Source organism: Carassius gibelio, chromosome B16, assembly GCF_023724105.1.
Source record: "Carassius gibelio isolate Cgi1373 ecotype wild population from Czech Republic chromosome B16, carGib1.2-hapl.c, whole genome shotgun sequence".
In the NCBI taxonomy this organism is placed as follows: Eukaryota; Metazoa; Chordata; class Actinopteri; order Cypriniformes; family Cyprinidae; genus Carassius; species Carassius gibelio.
In genome coordinates, this window is record NC_068411.1 from 29,931,735 (window position 1) to 29,954,800 (window position 23,066).

The 23,066-nt window shown below is 37.5% G+C and overlaps 1 protein-coding gene across 14 annotated transcripts in view; it reads right to left on the reverse strand.

Annotated features, from left to right (window-relative positions):
* Positions 1-1,912: 1,912 nt before the first annotated feature.
* The window catches only part of LOC127975000 (leukocyte elastase inhibitor), a 46,721-nt gene continuing 25,567 nt past the window's right edge, over positions 1,913-23,066 (reverse strand). For 2 of the 14 annotated variants that reach the window (XM_052578688.1, XM_052578702.1), the window contains one exon: positions 12,724-13,426. In XM_052578688.1, the coding sequence (XP_052434648.1) occupies positions 13,235-13,426 (192 nt within the window). In that variant the 3' untranslated portion in view covers positions 12,724-13,234. Of the gene's footprint in view, positions 2,658-2,960; positions 3,129-3,210; positions 3,354-4,893; positions 5,012-5,112; positions 5,269-5,410; positions 5,525-6,029; positions 6,207-6,450; positions 6,659-12,696; positions 13,536-15,465; positions 15,982-16,621; positions 16,999-19,896; positions 20,004-20,304; positions 20,395-23,066 lie in introns of those variants that run through there. The other 12 variants (XM_052578700.1, XM_052578696.1, XM_052578699.1 and 9 more) reach the window with 12 other exon arrangements.

The following is a 23,066-nucleotide window of genomic DNA, read 5'->3' on the forward strand; positions in this document are numbered from 1 at the left end:
AGCTCAGCTGAGCGCATCTCCAGAACTGATCTCCACTCTCTGTAAGACATCCACACCAGGAGATGTAAATCTAGGGCTGTAAAGATCCTCAAAGACTCTACCCACCGTGAAAACCCACTCTTTAATCTGCTACAGTCAGGCAGATGCTTCCACAGTCTGATGGCAAAAACAGAGGAGTTTCTTCCCTCACGCTATCAGACTACTAAACATGGACATTATACACACTGCACTTTAGAGACTCTGGTAGTGTAGGGTTACCCAATAACTTTTTTAAGATTACCTAACTATGCAACTCATCCTCACTGCACATCATCTGTGTATTAGTTAAATATATTGTGTATATTTCATTATTTGTATTAAATTATCTTATTTTTTCTTATTTTTCTGTATATTTCATTCGTATTTAATTATCTTCTTATTTCTTTCTTCTTATTTTTTTTCCTATATTTTTATTTTTTTGTATTTTTTGTATTTTCTCTTATTAATTTTTTTTTTTTTGCACAGTCTAAAAAGAGTATACCAGACCTACATTTCACTGCTTGTTGTACAGTATGTCATATAGCTTGTATGTGACAAAAAATGTTTTTTGAATCTGTATATAACAACTTTGGAACACACCACAACATGCGACACATTTATAATATATATATATATGTGTGTGTGTGTGTGTGTGTGTGTATATATATATATATAGTCTAACTACTTTGGTAATTAATTTTCCTCTCTTTCTGTTTTGAAAGAGAGTTAAATAGAAACCAGTTTTATTCGAGTTTCTTACATTGTGTCTAAATGACCAGATTTCATTTGTAACAGTGGGTTCTATATATAAACAAAAATACAAAACCTCCCCCTCCCTGATTTTGGATATACTGCAGTAATAATCTAACTTCTGTGACAGGGCTGACGGGTCGTGAGATGTAAGGATCCATGTGCGAGCTTTTATTAGGAGCCTGTCCTCCATCACAAAACGACCATATGGGTGTTTTACACCAATCTCACAGTAATTTGTACATATTTTACTACTGTAGGTGGATTATTCGTTCAACTGACCACACCTAACCCCTCCCCTAAACCTAACCTTCACAGAAATCAATGCTAATTGATGATTTATTGAGCATATACATTTTCTTGCACGTCCATTCCCTGGGATCGAACCCATGATAGCATGATTACATATCAAGGTATAACACAATAATCTACTAACTGAGCTACACGAAACGCAAACCGGAGGGCAAATAAAAGAGTACAAAACATTAATATGAAAACGACATTTTGCCGATAGGGGCGCAATTGTAGTAAACGCTCTGATGCGTCGTATTTCAGGGATTTGGACAAACGACCTACACAAGCGTATTGGTTGGAGGACAGACAGAGGTGTGGTCATAACAGGCCTGGGTCAAACACTGGCAAACAGGTATATAGAAGGCAAGACACAAGAATAATCCAAGGGAAAGCGTTGGTCCTCGATGAGTGAACAATATCCAGAGGACTAAGCAAGAGGGGTAATCCAGTAACCAGAGCAAAAGCGTCAAAACACGACACGGAGGGTAGGGCAAGAAAAAGACAATGAAAACTAAAAACTGAAACAAGACTATTTTAACTAGAAACAGAGTCAAGATTACTGAAACAAGACTATGAAAACTAGAAACTAAGACAAGACTAAGAGAACTAACACGGAAAGGCTTTTGTATCTCTAGGAGAGGGATATTCGCAGAACAATACTTGGCTGTGTGTGAGTGGAAGTCCAATGCTTATAAAGCGTGTCAATGATTGTGCTGTGTGTGTGTGTGATTGGTCTCAGGTGACTGTGATTGGTGCAATGGAGCATGGGAAATGTAGTCAAGGGTGTACTGTGTAATTTGAGAGTCTGTGTTGTGGATGATGGAGAATAAATGGAAGATCAGTGACCAGATCATGACAGCCTCGTTTAATGCAGGAAACAACATAAGTGTTCGATGTTTACATAAACTGTTGCATAGATTACATATATGACATGAAAAGACCCGTGCAAAACTGCAACATCTGAATTATCAATAGATGAGACCAGGACAACTGTACTGCATTTAATATCTTCAATTAAAATACGTCGTCACAACATTTAAATTGCAACAGGTTCTGATACTGTTGGCACATTTACATGTTTCTTATACCAAAAGATGACAATTAGTAGCAGTTGTCCAGAGTCTCCTCTACTGATTCTAACCAGATCACCAACTAAACCAGCTGCAAGGGTCTCAAGCAGCAGGATTCGATCACGGAGAGCAGAAGCGTCCGCAAAACAGAATGCTCTTGGTTGGATTATGACGGATAAAGAAGAGGAATGGATGATCTGCAATAAAGGCCCGTGGGATCCTCCGACCCTTTTTCATCACGACGACGGCGGTGGCCGCAGCTGCTTCAGTTCCTTCCTCGTTTACTTCAACAAAGGCTTTATGAATCACCTTCGAAACCACCAGATCATTGTTGGGTGACATGCCTGAAAGATTCACCTTCTTCCCGTCAAACACATCCTCCATTCCCATGCTGATCAGAAGACTCTTCATGTCATAGGTTTCCTCCATCTTGAATCTGGGCAGAGATACTAGAAGTTTTTGTTGATGCATGACTTCAGGTCTCGTCCACTCAATCAGCTTCTCGTAGCTCAGTGCCTTTTCAAGCTGGATGAGACATAAAAATGTTTGAATGATTTTTGAAACCATCATGAATACTAAGAACTCTGCACATGTATTTGCTGATGAAACAACAAACCACATTCACTCTGGTTATTTGCACTGATGTTTCAGTGAAAAACCTTTAATATTCATAGAACCGTTTAATTTGATTAAAGGTTCTTTAGATGATTCAAATGTTCTTCACACGAAGAACGAATGGTTATTTTTAGAACTGTTCACTGAAAGATGACTCTTCTATGGCTTTGATGGAAAATATCCCTTTTTGGAGCAGAACCTGTGCTGTCTCACCTTCTGAAGGCCTGTGGTTTCATCTTGAATCTCGTTAGGAAGGATGATCAACATACTGAGATTATTCCCAACATACGGCAGCTCCAGAACCTGACTGTCCATCTCTGGGATGAAGGACAGAGGAAACATTTTGTTCTGATTCATCATCTTCACTGGTTTAGTTTGAGTCTGCAGAGCATCAATGCAAACACATCAAAACTCCTCCGATTTAATTTCATTACATTAAATCAACAAGAAGATGAAATCTCACCTTGTTCAACTTGAACTGTTCATCTCTGGTGGCTTCTTTTGGGAATTTCTCCATCCAGTTCCCCTTGAAGTAGATGGCGTTCACCAAGACCAGTCTCGTCATCGCATCGATGGATCCCTGTGGAAGCAAGTCCTTGATCTTCCCTGAAAATAAAATACTATAATAGTATATCAAAGATTCTTTTGAAACGTAATGCTCTACAAATAAATGTATGAAAGATCTTTGTTTTTAAATCAAGTCACCTTTATTTATATAGCGCTTTAAACTAAAAAGATTGCGTCAAAGCAACTGAACAACATTCATTAGGAAAACAGTGTGTCAATAATGCAAAATGACAGTTAAAGGCAGTTCATCATTGAATGCAGTGATGTCATCATCTCAGTTCAGTTTAAATAGAGCATCACAGTCCCGCCCCCAGCTGGTGCCAGAAGTAAAAATTCAATACAATTGAACAATTTCTGCATTGACAGTTGGGGTATAAGCCATAAAAACGTAACCATACATGGTAGACTTAAAACCAGCTACGTCTGTACTAAGCGATAGTATATGCTCATATAAACGCCAAAGGTTCATGGGGCACTAACCTTGTTTTGAGATAAATGCCTTTTATTCGCGATGTCTTGGATAAGTACTTCATTACCCACAATCCTGAACAATCCCACAATCAGTGATGCATCTGATTGGTGGAACTGCTTTCACACACGCACACAATATATAAAATACACGATGATAAATATAAAAATCAATACACAGTACCTATATAAAACACAATTCATTTACACGGTTAATACTGAAAGAACTGCTATTACTGCACATTCACTATATAAAATAAAATTCACTGGAGGAAAAGGTTCGCGCGGGCGACCGTCATCAGATTTGAAGTCGCTCAAATGGCTCTTTCGCGTTTGTGGCCTCAGTCGAATTCAGTTAGGCGCGGTGGTTTATGGGATGAGTGGTTCCTTCGCTCGAAATGAAAATATGTACACAGTCTTTTACCTTTGACTTTTTTTGAATTTTCTCTTAATTATTTCACTCTAAATGATATGTTATATGCTTATGATTTCAGCCGTAGCTGGTTATCCTCACACATGCTCTAAAACTCTTTAGATACAGATTTTTCCGAAAGTCAATGGGAGAAATGAATGGGAAATTTACTTCCGGCACCAAAGCTCTCTCGGGCTGTGGGCGGGACTGTGATGCTCTATAGTATCTGTGCGTTAATTTGCAATTAAGTCAATGATATCGCTGTGAAAGAAGTGACCCCAACTAAGCAAGGCAGAGGCGACAGCAGCAAGGAACCAAAACTCCATCGGTGACAGAATGGAGAAAAAAACCTTGGGAGAAACCAGGCTCAGTTGGGGGGCCAGTTCTCCTCTGACCAGACGAAACCAGTAGTTCAATTCCAGGCTGCAGCAAAGTCAGATTGTGCAGAAGAATCATCTGTTTCCTGTGGTCTTGTCCTGGTGGTCATCTGAGACAAGGTCTTTACAGGGGATCTGTATCTGGGGCTCTAGTTGTCCTGGTCTCCGCTGTCTTTCAGGGATGTAGAGGTCCTTTCTAGGTGCTGATCCACCATCTGGTCTGGATACGTACTGGATCTGCTGCCCGCAGTTGATTTAGATATTCTAGGAATTATCTATTTAACAGTGAGTCACTTTAAATTCAGATTAAGTTGGTCTTCACCTTGAGTGTTTTTCTCCACCCATTTGTTGATGTCGACACGTGTAGCGTCTGGTTTCTTCTTGAAGTCCACCTCCTCCAGTCCAGCTTCATAGTATCTTTTTGCATCATTAAGGAATTTCTGTTAACATAGCAAATCAATTAAATTAGCAATCATTTCCAGAACCTTACTCTTTAACACCACAAGCAAACCTTAAATTAATTGTTTTAACTGAGCCTTACCTCCACAAACTGGTATGATTGCTCTCCGTAGAGACGGTTGGCGAGACTCAACACATACGGTGCTCCTGGTTTCTTCACTTCACTCATGATCTTGTTGAAGCTGGAATGAATTTGGTCCTCAGTCTTTTGTCCAGCATCTGGCTGAGGAGGACATTTCTGTTTGCATCAACAATATCTAAATTATTCAGATGAACACAAAGACTACATGCATGACTACAGCAAATACAGCTTTTATTGCAAGTCATGAGGTTAGTGTTTCACATAAATACTCATAATAAATATAAGGTTCAGGAGGTACCTCAAACGTCTGGGTTTGTTGTGTAATGGATGGTCCATGTTGACCATGTTGAGCTTGTTGATGAGATGCTGGAGTCACTGCGTCAGGTTTGGGAGGATTGGTAAAACTCAGGACCTAGACAATTTTATTATGGTAGAATTCAAATCTTAGTATCCTCAGTCAAAAATGGCTGGTCTTTTAATTATATTTTTTTTAATCTCAAATTATTCTTTATTTTCACCAAATCTAAGATTTCATGATAATGTAACATAACGAGAAATATATAAGCAATTTGAATACCCTGTGAGAGCAAAGCCAGCTAGTTTTGATAACATTAGCATTTTTGTGATGACTGTGAGGCTTAATAAATTTAATATCAAACCATAAGTGCAGATTGGAACATTAAACCATAAGTGCAGATTGGAAATATAGTGCATATTTGGAATATAGCTAAAGCACAAGCTGCAACAGTGAGGACAAGTATATAATAATCATTTCTGGGTGAGCTGTTCCTTTAAAAATCTTTTGCGCAAAAGGCTTGCGTCACTTCCTGATCTTGTTTTCTCTCTTTCTCTATTTACTTTCACTTCACTCTCTCTCAGTTAAAGTAGGATCAGAAATTCAGATTGTGTGAGATCACCTTAAACATCTGCGCCGCTGTGTTTTCTTTTGCTCCGAGCGACACCATGGCCAGAGCCGAGGAGATGCTGATCGGAGAGTAGAACACATTTCCTGATGCGTCTCCTTCACTGATCTTCTTGAACAGGTTTAGACAGAACTGTGTGTTTGCTGCAGACAAAGACTCCATTTTCACGAGCTGAGCAAGAAAGAAGAAGAGAGAAAATAATTCCAAATCACTTTGTTCAGTTGTCATTTCCTATGTACACTTCACGTTTGTTAAAGAAACATAGAGGCTTTGTGTCTCATATGACATCAGTCCATCAGAACAGTTGTTTGAGGGTCATTTACACACACAGATACTTCTTAGTTCTATCAGACTATTAATTAAATAAAAATACTTCAAACTAATGAAAAATAGAGAAGTGAAATAAAAGCCTTACCTAGAGTATTCAGTAGAAGTGTCCCGTGTGTCAATGTATTCTCTTCTGTGTCCTTTTAATAAATGTTGCCCAGCCTCTAAAACAAATCCTGACTTCCTGTCAAACTAAAGGCTTGTTAGAGCTGAATGTAGTCGAGGGGAGGGTGGATGATTCAGCATCTCTCAGTAGATAAGTGATCAGAAAACCTTAGCTTTCCTTCTCAGCTAACACTGAATGTTCTCAAAAAACATTATTTATGTAATTTATGGAACTTTTTTCTGAAATGTGATGTGAAATGGGTGTTTGTGTTACATGTTTAATAGTTGTTTCAGAATGTTTGGAGAAAACTAAGAAGTAACATTCCCAAAAGGTTTGCTAAATAAATAGATCATTTATTACGATAAAGTGGAAAGTTTGCTTACTGTTGTATAATAATGAAAAAAAAAAACTTTGTTTTGGACATTCAAAGAATATTCTGAAATAAAATTTTAATAACTTAACCGGAACGTTAGCAAAACATTCTTAGAACGTAAATTTGTTAGTTGTATTAGGATAACAACCGTAACAATAATAATAATAAAGTGTCACGGGTGGTAAACCGTAGTCTCGGGTTTGCACTATCTGGGTGGAGTTTTGTTGGTCTCTCGTCAGCACTGATTGTTTCATGTGCGCGTCTCCGTTAATTGTTCATCTGCCACAGCTCCCCCCATTACCCGATTCTTACTTATTGCCCTGTCTTTCATCTTGTGTTTGTCAGAGCATTGTTTGAAGTTTCCCGATCACATGCCTTGTTTCTCGTTCCTGTTTCATCTCTTCGTTGGATCACCGTCAGACATCTCCACATACCTGTTGTTCCTGCCACTCTTCTCTGTTAACTGGACTCAGTCAATAAGTCCTATTTCTATTTACTTGCACTTGCTTCCTCACCCTTATTAACCGTTACATAAAGAAAGATCAAAATACAAGTATGTTTAAAAATAGTAAAATGTCTTATCTTTCAAACTTTAAATTGTTTTTAGTTTTTGTTTTTAGTAACTTTCTAACTGCATCTGGCAGTGGGGGATTCTGGCTTGTGCAGCTACCTAGGGCCGCTTTCTTCTGCTCTATATACTTTATTTTAAGCGGTTTCTATAGCGTGATCAGGCCCGTCGCAACAAGGCAGGCAAACCAAGCAATTGCTCGGGGCCCCAAGACAACGACTGGTTAAGAATAAAATGCAACGTCACTGTGTAAGCGCCCCTTTGATCGTCAATGCAGTAACGTGTAATGACACTGTTATCGGGTTCCCCCTCAAGGGGGCCTCTCTCAGTAGTCGCTGACAGCAGCCAGCCAACCAAGTCAAGTGATCTCTGCTTTTTTTTTTTTTTTTTTCGAACGGAAGGAATATGGTTACTGTAATATGTTTTTTTTTTTTTGTTAACGGGATAAGGAAAACGCAGATCAGAAATCGCAGACTGCAAGGAGTCAGCAGTGTTTTGATTTGAGGGCTCAGGCAAACATAAAGAGAACGTCGTGGCGTGTTTCGATTGCAAGAATCGCGGAATCCAGTCATAAAAACGGAATTTACAGTTTAACGCAGAATGACACGTAATTTGCCAAATTCTGAATGAATGAAATATGTCATTGCGCTTACATCAAACCACGATACGGACTAATATCTGTAAATATTAAGCAGGAACAGTCTGTTTAAATGTAAATCCTGCATGTTCTGCGTGTCTCTGTTAATGAAAGGAGCAGAAGCGAGTCTTCCTTGAAGACGCACTGAAGCGCGTGTGACGCTCGCGGTGATTTCAGTCTCGCGTCTGATGTCTCACTAAATAAGGATGTGAACACATGAACAACATCTACAGAACTGCTCTTAACAAAAACTTTAGTTTGCTTAATTTTCAATAATTAAAAGATAAATTAATGTTTGGTGTTTAATGTGCATCTCAGAAAATGCTTTATTTAAAAACCCACCTGAATGGCACTTAAATGCACTTAATTCATCTGTCAACTTTATTTGACATTGTTCAAAGTACAAGTACAGACAGAGAAACAATTATTAATAATTAAATGTTGTTGTTGTTTTTTTTTTGTTTTGTTGTTTTTTGATGTATGCATTGCATTCTATGCATTAAAAAAAGGAAACTTAGTTGTTCATTTAACACACCCCTGAGCTGGTAATAGTGACCTCTTTCAATATGCTAACAGTGAAATGGTAAAACGTACTTCACAGGTAATTTCAGATTTTTGTTTCAATTATTTCCCAGGTACACCATCAACTTCATCCTCAACATCAACAGATGCATCTCTTCTCAGTGCTGATGTTTCCCCTATAAAGCACACGGTACCACAAGCTCTATAATTATAGCTGATATCCTGCACAGCCCAGAGTTCAAAAGTATGTGCTGTCATATAATTAGAAGGGGCCTCTATGTCCATTTTGCTTGGGGCCCCCCAATTCCTTCAAACGGCCCTGAGCGTGATATATGACAAATATCAACCATGCATATAGTTACATGATCCATGTAATGCGCAAGGATGAATCTCTCCACTCGCAAGCGGAGTTCCTTCACTATCACAATACTGGATGTGTGCTTTTAAACACACATTATTTTTATTTTATGAATTGTCTCTGTTCTCGCTCCGATATTGCGTGTACTCGCTCAAACGTTGTCTTTTCATCACTAAAGACTAGCTTTTTATTCTAATTCAAGTGAAGAGTAGGCTTATCTCACTAAATGGAGGCAAGCTGATTATAGTTTATTATATTTATTTTATTAATAGTCTACTTATTTTAGTTAAGTGATTATATTGTAAATATGCATTTATTTAATTATTTCATGTAGTTATTTATTTTATTTTATTTTTTTGTATAGGCTATAGTTTTGCAATAAAAGCATAACAACCAGGGCCCGGTTCCCCGATAACGCTCACTCTTAGCGCGATAAGAAGACCTTGAAAGATATATCTTACCAAAGTTGTTTATGTTTCTAAGTGTGTTCCCCAAAGTGTCCCTTAGGAAGCTTCTTAGCACGCTGCCTCTTACGTCCGACGTCACAAGAGCGCTGTCCAAAGTGAGGGTGCTGAATTAGTTGGCATCGATTGCTCATGAATTACAGCGTTAAGAAAGACAACACGTTCTATGAAAATGAAAAATTCCTCAAATTATTACAGTAACATTTATTTTAACATAGTTTAAGTTATCAGTAAAATATAGACTATAAATTAAATTATCAAATGGTCAGTCATATGTTCCTATGATATGTTGTGACGGACAGACGAACCGGGTATCCCTCGCTAATCATCCACCATCCTTATCCCGTTCTGCCACTTGTGCCGGTTCTTGACATGGGTTTAACGACTTATAAAAATGATATAATACACTTTTATATTAATGGTAAGGTACTTTACAATCAGAATTGATTGGCAAGCAGCTGCAGATACTTATGTTTAATGCGGTATTGACTGCAATCGGTTTATGTTTTTAATAAAAAGCAACCTATCTACAATGAACAGAGAGAGAGAGAGAGAGAGAGTTCGATACAGAATATGATGGGGAAGCAACGTAAAAAGGGCACCAAGCCTATCGTAAGAGGAACTTGAAGTTTTGCTGGACCTTGCCACCAGGTCAGAGATCACACCCCTATGGTCCACTGTAACCTGCACGTTTATGGCCGCGTATCCCTTTCGCGATATGTACGCCTGATCAATCACTGATTGATTGGGGATTGGGATGAGTGTGCCATCCACCAGGATGTAATCCCCGGCATGGCGCATGGGCGTTGGTGACAGTGTGGACGCACCTCCACACAGAGGTCTTGATTAGGCCGTAGCCCTCTCCCACGACCTCGATGAATCTCTCTGTAACAAAAAAAAAAAAAAAAAAAAAGAAAAAAAAAAAATTAGCGCTGGGCTTCAGGGCTTAAAGCAAAATTCCGCCGCGTTTGCCTAGCAAGCGCAGGTTTGAGAAGGTCCAGCAGCTCCATCATGCTCCTTTGATTCAATACAAGGACACGTTGGATCGCTGCTATGGTCGCTTACTGGACATCACCATGCTTACCCATTTATAGATCTTAGCCATTTAGAGCCAAATTGTTTGCCAGATTTTAATTATCAAAAAATCGATTGTCAATTCGCTTTAATTACATTACGAAAAAAGCCTAGGCTAATAGTAATTACCACCTGATACTGTTCTTATACCACATAAAGTCAACTTCATAAATAGGCCTGTATCCATTGCGAACATAATTTATTATGAGTCTTAAAAATAACATAAAAGCATTGTTGAGCCACAACATCACGGGCGTAATTTCCTATGGGGACAGGGGGGACATGTCCCCCCCACTTTTCAAAATCCCGTCAGCTGTCATCGTCATGGAGGAGCAGGACCGAGCAGAACAGACCTGCCTGTCTGTGTCGATGCGCGCGTCCGCATATCGGCAGGGACGTCTCGTGCACACTCTGAATAGTGTAAGCGCACTGAAAGTTCTACTGAGCAGCCGGTATCGCTGTCAGTCATGAAACGCCAGCAACAGATGACTTTAATGTCTTCATGGATGAAAAAAAGAAAAGGAGATGTGAGTTGGTTGATTCAGTAAATTAGCTCAGGTCAGGGTAATCAAAATGTCTGTCTACTTATTTTTTTACATTCTATGGTCTACACACTGATCTATAATATAGATAGATCAGTTGGTCTACACCTGTTGATGAGCTAACATTAACATACACTGTTGCTAGGTAACTTCAGACCATTAGCTAGCTAACCTAAACATTTAATGTTGCCTAGAACATTCTGTGTCCACTTTAAACAGCAGCGTTTTCTGTCAGCAATGTATGACAAGCAGACTCTGGCTGCTGTTATAGGCCACTCAACTCATTATACTCAGATGCAGAAATAAAATAAGTCTTAATAATAAATGTTTTTCTAAACTTGAGTTATTGTTCACTTGAGTTATTGTTCACTTGAGTTATTGTTCACTTACAATATTTGTTCATTTAAAATGGAAGTTAATTAGTAAAAATTGATTTACTTGTTCAAAGAAAAGGCTTGATGTTGAGCTGGCCTGAGTTAGCCTATATTTAATATAGTGTTATGGTTATGTGGTGAGCCTGAGTATAGTTTTACACATCAGCCCAGTCTAGTCTGTAAAGTTATTGATACGCAGTCAGGGTTTTTTTTACACATTAATCTGAAAATGAATGTGGCACACCCAGTTTTTAAAATGTACATCCAGAGACTCTTTTCTGGCTATGTGGACTCAATATGATCATAACTCAGTTGTTTTCATATCAGAGCACAGATGAGGTGGAGCTGCTTCAGAACAGAGAGGTTGAGATAGGGAGAAGTAGCTCAGAGTTGCAGGTATGTGTTTTGTAAAGGGTCAGGTAATTAATTTTAATTATGTCATGTCAGAAACAGGCTAGCACATTTTCGTATTTCATAGGTGAGACAGGGAAAATTTTTAGTGAACGTTTTTTACTTCATAAAATTATTCTCTCAAGTCTTGGGTATTCAACAATAAATAAAGTAAGACATCTTTTTCTTCCACATAGTAGCCTATTATTCTTTTTGGCAGAATTTATCATTATAAACAACGTAATTATTTCCTGGATTTTGTATCACCATAGTCCCTAACTGTATGTAAATGGAGTAAATGGGATTCAAATCGAAAAAATGTTTTCCCATTTTGTGTCCCCCCCACTTTTCAAACCAAAGTTACACCCTTGCACAACATTGTCAACTTATCATAGTTTGACTTGTACTTCGCTGCGCTGATTTCTAAAGACTGCTGTACAGTAGCGTCTTGAGCTCAAACAACGCTAAGAGAGAGATTACGAATGGTCCAGACCAACCTTACGAAAGCGTGACTTACAGAAGATATACTTAGCGTATACGAACGTGTCGGGAATCGAGCCATAAGGTTAAGAGAGAGGTTAAGGAATAGGTTAAGAACTACTTAGCGATAAGAACGTTTTGGGGAACCGGACCCAGGTTCCCTGAAATAAAACTGAAGGTGCTTCTGAAATTAGTGAGGGTGCTATAGTCTTAATGCAGATTTTCACATATTTTGTCCTGTCTAATGTTAAGGTTATCACGATGTCAGTCACTGCTACTTCGAGAGTGAATCCTGCATAAATATGCAGACGTCATTCCCGAAACTTTATAAATAAATAAATAAATAATTATAATTATAAATAAACTAAGAAAGCTTGCAAAGAGTGCTCATAAACTTTAGCAAGCTGTCACTCTTTGTTTAGTGAGTGTATACACAATTTATTATAACACACATCATGTCACCTTGTTCCTGCAAAACCCTCAGAATCTATTTGAGTTTCTTACACCATGCCTGTAATAGCTGTTTTTATTAAATTAATTAAAATTCGAACAAAACAGGTTTTTTTATTGTGTTATAGCTTTGGCATACAGATAATCTGGAAAAACACAAATTCTTAATGTAAAAGGATGCATTTGATGACATATATGACATGTAGAGACCCGTGCTAAACAACAACATCCTTATTATTATCAATAGGTTGAGACCAGGACAACTGTACTGCATTTAATATCTTCAATTACAAACACATCAAGAGCCATAACAGTCTTATTATAGCAATAGCTGTTGTAGTGTGTTTAGTGAATTTAACTTGTAATTTTTGTAATTTTGTGTTTTTGTAATTTCATGTCTAATTTATTACTTCAATTTAAACTAAATAAAAAGAAAAGATGACAATTAGTAGCAGTTGTCCAGAGTCTCCTCTACTGATTCTAACCAGATCACCAACTAAATCAGCTGCAAGGGTCTCAAGCAGCAGGATTCGATCACGGAGAGCAGAAGCGTCCGTAAAACAGAATGCTCTTGGTTGGATTATGACGGATGAAGAAGAGGAATGGATGATCTGCGTTAAAAATGATTTTTGGGCTGATTCTACATAACAGCCTCACGGTGAAGCCGGTGGCTGCAGCTGCTACGGTTCCTTCCTCGTTCACTTCAACAAAGGCTTTATGAATCACCTTCGAAACCACCAGATCATTGTTGGGTGACATGCCTGAAAGATTCACCTTCTGCTCATCAAACACATCCTCCATTCCCATGCTGATCAGAAGACTCTTCATGTCATAGGTTTCCTCTATCTTGAATCTGGGCAGAGATACTTCAACATCTGTTTCATACATGACTTCGGGTCTCGTCCACTCCATCAGCTTCTCGTAGCTCAGTGCCTTTTCAAGCTGGATGAGACAAAAAATGTTTGAATGATTTTTGAAACCATCATGAATACTAAGAACTCAACATGTATTTGCTGATGAAACAACAAACCACATTCACTCTGGTTATTTGCATTGATATAAACCTTTTACATCAAAGAACCTTTTAATTTAAAAAAACACCAAGAAAGAATGGTTCTTTTTAGAACTGTTCACTGAAAGATGATTCTTCTATGACTTTGATGGAAAATATCCCTTTTTGGAGCAGAACCTGTGCTGTCTCACCTTCTGAAGGCCAGTGGTTTCATCTTGAATCTCGTTAGGAAGGATGATCAACATACTGAGATTCTTCCCAACATACGGCAGCTCCAGAACCTGACTGTCCATCTCTGGGATGAGGGCCACAGGAAACTCTGTCGTTTGATTCATCATCTCCACTGGTTTAGTTTGAGTCTGCAGAGCATCAATGCAAACACATCAAAACTCCTCTGATTTCATTTCATTACATTAAATCAAAAAGAAGATGAAATCTCACCTTGTTCAACTTGAACTGTTCATCTCTGGTGGCTTCCATTGGGAATTTCTCCATCCAGTTCCCCTTTAAGTAGATGGCGTTCACCAAGACCAGTCTCGTCCTCGCATCGATGGATCCCTGTGGAAGCAAGTCCTTGATCTTCCCTGAAAATAAAATATTATAATAGTATCTCAAAGATTCTTTTGAAACCTAATGCTCTACAAATAAATGTGTGAAATATCTTTGTCTTTAACAGTGTAGAGTCACTTTAAATTCAGATTAATTTCATGCTGGTCTTCACCTTGAGTGTTTTTCTCCACCCATTTGTTGATGTCGACACGTGTAGCGTCTGGTTTCTTCTTGAAGTCCACCTCCTCCAGTCAAGCTTCATAGTATCTTTTTGCATCATTAAGGAATTTCTGTTAACATAGCAAATCATTTAAATTAGCAATCATTTCCAGAACCTTATTCTTTAACACCACAAGCAAACCTTGAATTAATTGTAGTAATTGAGTCCTACCTCCACAAACTGGTATGATTGCTCTCCGTAGAGACGGTTGGCGAGACTCAACACATACGGGGCTCCTGGTTTCTTCAGTTCACTCATGAGCTTGTTGAAGCTGGAATGAATTTGGTCCTCAGTCTCTGTCGCTGCGTCAGGTTTGGGAGGATTGGTAAAACTCAGGACCTAGACAGTTTTATTATGGTAGAATTCAAATCTTAGTATCCTCGGTCAAAAATGGCTGGTCTTTTTAGAAATTGTTTGTTAATCGAATTTTTGTGAAAAATAAATCCTCTCTGGGACAAAATGACTGCGAGGCTTAATAAATATAATACATTCTGATAACTTAAAAAATATAATGTGAATCAATTTCTTAAATACCCTTTAGAAAGTTTAAAATGCACTACATATAATGACATTTCAAAGAATGGATGATGGTTTGTACTCTCAGGCCATTCATTACCTATAAATAAGTGGAAATATCTGGCATCTTTTTTTGTTCATGCCTGGCACTCAAACATTGATAAGCAGAATAAAGATGCTGTTTATGAAATCATTTTGACATATGTTCTGCTTATAAGTTAATGTTTAACAAATAGGGTCCACTGAACATTTTGCATATTTGGAATATAAAGCACAAGCTGCAACAGTGAAGTGAGGACGATTAAATAATAAGCAATGTTCATTTCTGGGTGAGCTGTTCCTTTAAAAATCTTTTGTGCAAAAGGCTTGCGTCACTTCCTGATCTTGTTTTCTCTCTGTCTCTATTCACTTTCACTTCACTCTCTCTCAGTTAAAGTAGGATCAGAAATTCAGATTGTGTGAGATCACCTTAAACATCTGCTCCACTGTGTTTTCTTTTGCTCCGAGCGACACCATGGCCAGAGCCGAGGAGATGCTGATCGGAGAGTAGAACACATTTCCTGATGCGTCTCCTTCACTGATCTTCTTGAACAGGTTTAGACAGAACTGTGTGTTTGCTGCAGACAAAGACTCCATTTTCACAAGCTGAGCAAGAAAGAAGAGAGATGCATTATCAGCATAACAAATAAAGTGACAATTCTAAAAAGTAGGTTTCATTTCCAATGTGAACAACACCACATGTTTGTCAAAGAAACATGGATGCTTTGTCTCATACGACATCAGATTTCTAATATCAGAACAATAGTTCTGTAGTTGGAGCATTTACACACAGATATAAAATTTACTGATTTGTTATTTCTGTTAGACTATAAACTATTTAAAAGTTACATTAAAGTACAACATTTCTGTAATCTATATACCAGTCAACAGTTTTTGAACAATAAGAATTTTTACATTTTATAAAGAAGTCTCTTCTGCTCACCAAGCCTGCATTTATTTGATCCAAAGTACTACAAAAATATTAATAATGTGAAATATTTTTACTATTTAAAATAACTGCTTTCTATTTGAATATTTATGTGAAATAAAAAAGCTTTTGTCACTTAATACTATACCATTCAAAAGCTTGGAGTCATTATATTTTTATTTTTTGGAAAATAAATTTAACAAGGATGCTTTACATTTATCAAAAGTGATGATAAAGACATGTATAATGTTACAAAATATTTTTATTTCAGATAAAAGCTGTTCTTCTGAACTTTCTATTTATCAAAGATACCTGAAAAAAAAAAACTCAGTTTTTCCAAATACTAAAAATATTTCAATATTTCATATTTGTTTTGCTGTACTTTGGATCAAAATAAATGCAGACTTAGAGAACAGAAGAGACTTAAAAAAAAATTAATTACTGATCAAACACTTTTGACTGGTAGAGTATAGGCAACATAATTTTTTTCTAATTTCTAGCTTTAAATGGCTTAGAAATTATATAACTGCTGGACAATAATCGATAATAATTTGTTAATGTTTATATCTACTACAAACACTTGTTTTATCACATAAGGCAGAATGGTTTCTATACTGTAATAAATGATATGTCATTGAGCACTGCATTATTTATTACCTGGAGATGATATGAAAAACACAAATAAAACATATATTGTCGCAATCGTAGGTTTAATGTCTTCATGTTTCTTGGACGCTTTCTGTCAATTTCCTGGTTCGAGTTTCTGCGCGAGAGTACGAATGAAAGAATCACAGACTGCAGGATTGTTTAGTGCTCCGGGATGTGCATCTCGCTTTATATTCTAGGTCCAAGTAAATTAGGTCCTGCACAGCCTGTCTCTTTGAGTTTTAATCACACCGGCTCTTGATAACCTCGATGCAAACATTGACCGAAAAAGCACGGGGGATGAATTGACGGGATATTTATATCCTGATACATGTTACCTCGCCCCAAAACCCAGCCTCTAAACCAAATCTAGCCTTCCTGTCAAACTAAAGGAATGTGGAGGGGAAGGTGGGCGGCTGGAGTCGAGGGGAGGGGTGGAAAAGTGTTGTTCGGGTGAATGTTTCAACATCTTACAGTAGATCAGCGATGTGCATCAGCAAAAACCTACACTGACTTCCCTTCTCCGCTAATAAATGTTCTCAGAATGTTTCACCAATGTTCTCTCGAAGTTACTGAACAAACGCTTTACGAGGAACTAGAATGTGCTTTCAAAATTATCTGGTCTTAATATAAAAAAAAAAAATGTTTCTGAAACATTTTAGTTCGAAATGTCACTAGTGGTTTCTGAACATTTGGAGAACATTCAAAAGTAGCATTCCCATAATCTTTGCAATTTGAATGTTCAGAGAAAATTCTAAATCGGCTACTACTTTCTGATTTTTCAGACTTCAAACCACAAACAAATGCTTGTTTCCCCCATATTTGCATTTATAGCCTATACACTATATTAAATACTATAGTATATACTAAAAGAATACTATAGTATATACTTATCCACAACATCGGACAGTCAGGCTGATGTGATTCATGTGAATAGTAACTTACTTTCTTTAAAAAGAAGGTTATGAAGTCAGAACTGTGAGTTATTCTGGGTGTGACTGTGCGTGTGTGTGTGTTTTTTTTATTGAAAGTTAACAAATTCCAGTTTATTAGTCTGCAAACCACGAGATGTTCTTGCAAAATATTTTAGGTTTCTTCCCACACATTTGACTAACACATTTCAAGTAAGTGGGCTGTCGTATGTGGATATATATAGTACTGCTTATACGTTTGTGAACTGTTTAGAATAGTCTATATTTGTATATAAATATAACCCAAAAATCATCGGAGTCCGGAAAGTTGACAAAGATACAATATAACATATCTATGAGCAGCAAAAGTATGCGCATCTCTAGGATTAGCTGTTAATTTGAAGGTGAAATTATTGTCCATCTGTTCAGAGGTGTTTTTAATCAGTGAGATGAATATCAGTTGTCAGTATGTGCCCTGTTTTAATTTAAAGAACAGGGATCTATCAAAGTTTGGCCATATTTGTGGAAGTGTATCATGGCACAAACAAATAAGTTCTCTGAGGACCTCAGAAAAAGAGTTGGTGATGCTCATCAGGCTAAAAAGGTTCAAAGCCATCTCTAAAGAGTTTGGACTCCACCAATCCACAGTGAGACAGATTGTGTATAAATGGAGAACAATTCAAGACCAAAATAATTCCCTAGGAGTGCTCCACCAACAAAGAACACTCAAAAAGCAAGACGTGTAAAAGTCTCCTAGGTTTCAAAGGACTGCAGGTTAACTTCTAAGCAAAGGACTTTCTCACATTGGCTAATGTTAATGTTTATGAGCCCACCATCAGGAGAACACTGAACAAGCATGGTGTCCATGGCAGAGTCGCAAGGAAAAACCCACTGCTCCCCCAAAAGAACATTGCTGCATGTCTGCAGTTTGCTAAAGACCATGTGGACAAGCCAGAGGAATACTGGAGAAATGTTTTAAGGACAGATGGGCCAAAATTGAATGTTTTGGTTTAAATGAGCATTGTTATGTTTGAAGAAGGAAACCCAGTATAAGAAGCGTATCCCATCGGTGAAACGTGGTGGTATAGTTCCATGGTTTTGGCCTGTTTTGTTGCATCTGGTCCAGGACAGCTTGCTATCATTGATGGAACAATGAATTCTGAATTATACCAGCAAATTATAAAGGAAAATTTCGGACATCTGTCCGAGAACTGAATCTCAAGAGAAAGTGGGTCATGCAGCAAGACAAAGACCCCAAGCACACAAGTCGTTCTACCAAAGAAAGATAATTTTTGATTAAGTCAAATTCCAGACCTTAATCCAATTTAAATTTAGTGGAAGGACCTAAAGCAAGCAGTTCATAGGAGGAACCCACCAACATCACAGAGCTGAAGTGGTTCTGTACCGAGGAATGGGCTAAAAGCCATTGTGCAGGACTGATCAGCAGTTACAAGAAACGTTACCTGCAGTTATTGTTTCACATTCTTCTGCCACTCACAAATATTTAACAAAAATAGTTTCTATTCTAGATTGTACCAACATGTAGCCAATTGAATACACTGCCTGGACAAAAAAAGGCTTAATGAATCACCTTCGACAGCACCAGGTCATTCCTGGGACGATATGCCTGAAATAATCGCCTTCTGAGGGTAAAAGGCAACTTTTACATGGAAACTGTGCCATGTCATAGTTTTCTGACATTTCAAATTTGGGCAGAACGCAGGCTGCTTATGCGCTCACACAATTCTAGCATTGATTACTTTAAGTCATGGCCAGTTCATTATTACAAGGACACAGAATTTAGTAGGGATGCTATACGACATGTCTCTACAAATATTCAGCGACTGAACTCTTCCAAGCAATAATTTTGATCAAACAATGAAATGTTATGTGTATGTAACTGCTGTTATCGGCTGCATCTGAAATAGGTCATAGCATTGATACCATACCACTGAGTTCAAGAAATAAGCCTGAATACTTTGCGCTTTCAAGGACACACGTATGACACATGTGTGGAGTATGTTAGGAGTTCCGCTGAATGATAGAGTTTGATGAATATACAGAGTAGGATGAATATAGAGATGCAGTTTTACTGTTTTAAGATTAACAGCACTTTGAATCTAGATCAACTTTGAAAGGAGAAAGGAGAGGTTCAGAGAATGCTCTTGGTTGGATTGTGTCGGATGAAGAAGAGGAACGGATGATCTGGTGGCTCCAGCTGCTTCGATTCCTTCCTCGTGTACTTCAACAAAGGCTTTATGAATCACCTTCGAAACCACCAGATCATTGTTGGGTGACATGCCTGAAAGATTCACTTTCTTCCCGTCAAACACATCCTCCATTCCCATGCTGATCAGAAGACTCTTCATGTCATAGGTTTCCTCCATCTTGAATCTGGGCAGAGATACTTCAACTTCTTGTTGATGCATCTTGCTGGGTTTGGTCCACTCCATCAGCTTCTCGTAGCTCAGTGCCTTTTCAAGCTGGATAAGACATACAAATGGTATGCCTCAAATCGACATGAATGCAAATAACTCTGTAATGTATAACAAATAATGAAACAACAAGACATATACACTCTGGATATTTTCATTGATGGTTCAGTGAAGAACCTTTAACATTAATGTAATCTTTTCATTCCAAGTTTCCTTAGATTATTAAATGTTCTTCACACTAAGAAAGAATGGTTCTTTTAAGAACTGTTCATTGAAAGGTTCTTTAGGGAACCCAAGATATTTTTTTTTACTTTGCTGCAAAATGGCCGCAGAACCTGTGCTGTCTCACCTTCTGAAGGCCAGTGATTTCATCTTGAATCTCGTTAGGAAGGATGATCAACATACTGAGATTCTTCCCAACATACGGCAGCTCCAGAACCTGACTGTCCATCTCTGGGATAACATAAAAAACATAAAAAAAAGTAAATCTTTATAAATAACCATCAATTTTTATTAATTAATTATTTAGTGTTTCATTTTATTACCATTAACTAAAAGTAAAGACAAAACCATTAAAAAGGGGTTCATTACTTAAAATGAAATTAACTGAAACAAAATTTTTATAACCCTTAATCATATTTTTATTTTTAGAAGGTTGCCAAAAACACAACAAAATTACTAAAACTTTAACCAAAATAAATAAATAAATAAATAAAACATTAATTCAAAACTTTAATAATAGAACTATAATAGGATCTTTGCACAAACATTTAATAATGCCATTCTAGTATTGCAGACTTGCTCTCTCTTGTTTAAATGCAAACTGTAAACTGTAATGGATTGTAAGATAACTAAAAAAACTAACTAAAAAGATTTTAAAATGGTGTAATCTTAAATTAATATCTTTTGTTGCCATAATTATTTGAATGGTGAAATGGACACGCACTAGCCTGACCTGCAACCGCGTACCCTTTGCCCACCAAAGCCGATGTTGTTCTGAGTGGCTTTGAGGGCAATGCCGGGGCCTTCAGAGACGATGTCGCGCTGGGGGAAAGATAGCTCACGAGCGTCTGTTCCACCCGGGGCATCGCTCTATAACCGTGCTCTCCCATCCCCACGACATTTCCATAATAATCAGATGAGGGGACGTAGAGGCGAGCCGAGAATGGGCGTTTCCACGAGCTGGCGATCTCTTCATGCAGGTCGGGAAAGAATGGAAGGCCCCGGCTGGGAGGTGGCTGACTTGCGCGCAGGAAGCGTTCATCAAGCTTGCTTCGCTGCGGTTCGTTTGTCTTTTCGGCGGGCCAATCAATGCTTAACTTGGCCACCACTCGAGTAACCTCCTCCAAGAGCTCCTCATATTGCGGCGAGTAGAGTGGCAAATCCCTGTCGACCGACTCCACATTATTTTGTTTTGTTATTTGGGTGTTTATGTAATATGTGAGATAATGTACATTCAGCTGGTTGTTATTGCAAAATAAAGGCCTACAGTAACTTATAAGCCTGTCTGGCTTTATTCTGTGATAACCAGCTGGAATGTACATGATCCCTTTATACCCTGTGAGAGTAAACTTAGTACATTTAGTCATTTTTGGGAAAAAAAAGAAAATCCTCTTCATGTCAAAATGATTATGAGGGTTAATGAATATAATCTTACATTTCTCATGTGAATCCATTTCTTAAAGAACATTGGATCACCATTTTATGGACTTTAATTAATTGTGCATGTGTAGCTATTACTGTGTATTAACTGTAATAATTAGCAGCCGGAATGTAAGAGTCAGGTATAGTTCTATTATTTTGTACACATTTTTTGTGTTAATTACAGCAGCTGGTGGTGGCAGAAGTAGTAAGAATTTATCATGTGTTCACCTCGGTGTTAGGGGAAGAAAGAGGGTGATGAAGGAAGTCTTATGTTTGCTGAACACCCCCCCCCCCCCCCCATCCAGAACCGCCCATCATTTCTGCCAGACTGTGAAAAGGAGAAACACATTGGGGGAATGGAAGGCACCATGGCCGTAGCCAATGAAATAGCATAGACGTAACATACTTGTTATACAGATGTCAGCACTAATATGCAACAGTTTTGATTGCATTGATTTTGTTTCTGACAGATAATATTATGTTTTTTTTTTTTGTCTTTAGTTTGTCTTACCAAATGTGGTGCCCTGTCAGAAATAACATGTCTGTGGGCTCATTTGATTACTATCAGTTTAAGTTCTATAATAGTATAATATTGGCTAATCTTACCCCACTCTCCTCATAAGTATTAGACATTTAATTTAATATTTTACATCTATATTTTAAATCTATATTATATACTAATAAACAATTGATTTAGAACATTTATGCTATATTTTAACTATTTATAGGCCTACTATTAATATGGTTTTAATAAAGTATGATGTGTTATAGATTACTACTAGTATCAAGACAAGTGATAATAATGGGAAATATACTTAATTACAAGAATTAAAGTGTGACAAACTGCTGAATATTCTATATGATGTTTTTTTTCTGCTGGCTTGCTGGAGCTTTGTATTCATGTTTGCAATGTTGAACTGTCTTTAGCAGCCTCCCTTCACTCTTTCTATCTCTGTCTTCTTTTTTGGGAAGATTTTTTTCTCGTCTAAAATGTGTGTAGACAAATTTGGTGTAATATATATTATATATGATCAGGTACAATAATTTAATTAGACGTTCTAATTTTAAGAATATTGATATTTTGTACAACTATATTAGAAGGCTGAGTCATTACCGACAAAAACAGACAAAAAAAAGCTGCTTTTTAGTAAAAAGGTGGACGGCGAGAGATATGGACTTAAAGTCTTAAATATAAGTGGAATATATCAACGTTATTTATATGTGCCAGTCTTCCTGCTCCCAGCTGGTGGCACTATGACTTAAACTGGATTTTGGTATAACTCTAATAATTTATTTTCTTAATTTTATTATTATTACTATGAAAATATGTAATTATTAATTTACTAAATAATAAACCAAAACTGCCAGTAGGTGTTGGTAATGTCTTAATGATTAAGTCATCAGGTCATTTATTCATTCGTTTGATTCTTTGAAATGGCTGATTCATTCAGGAGTGAAGTATACGGT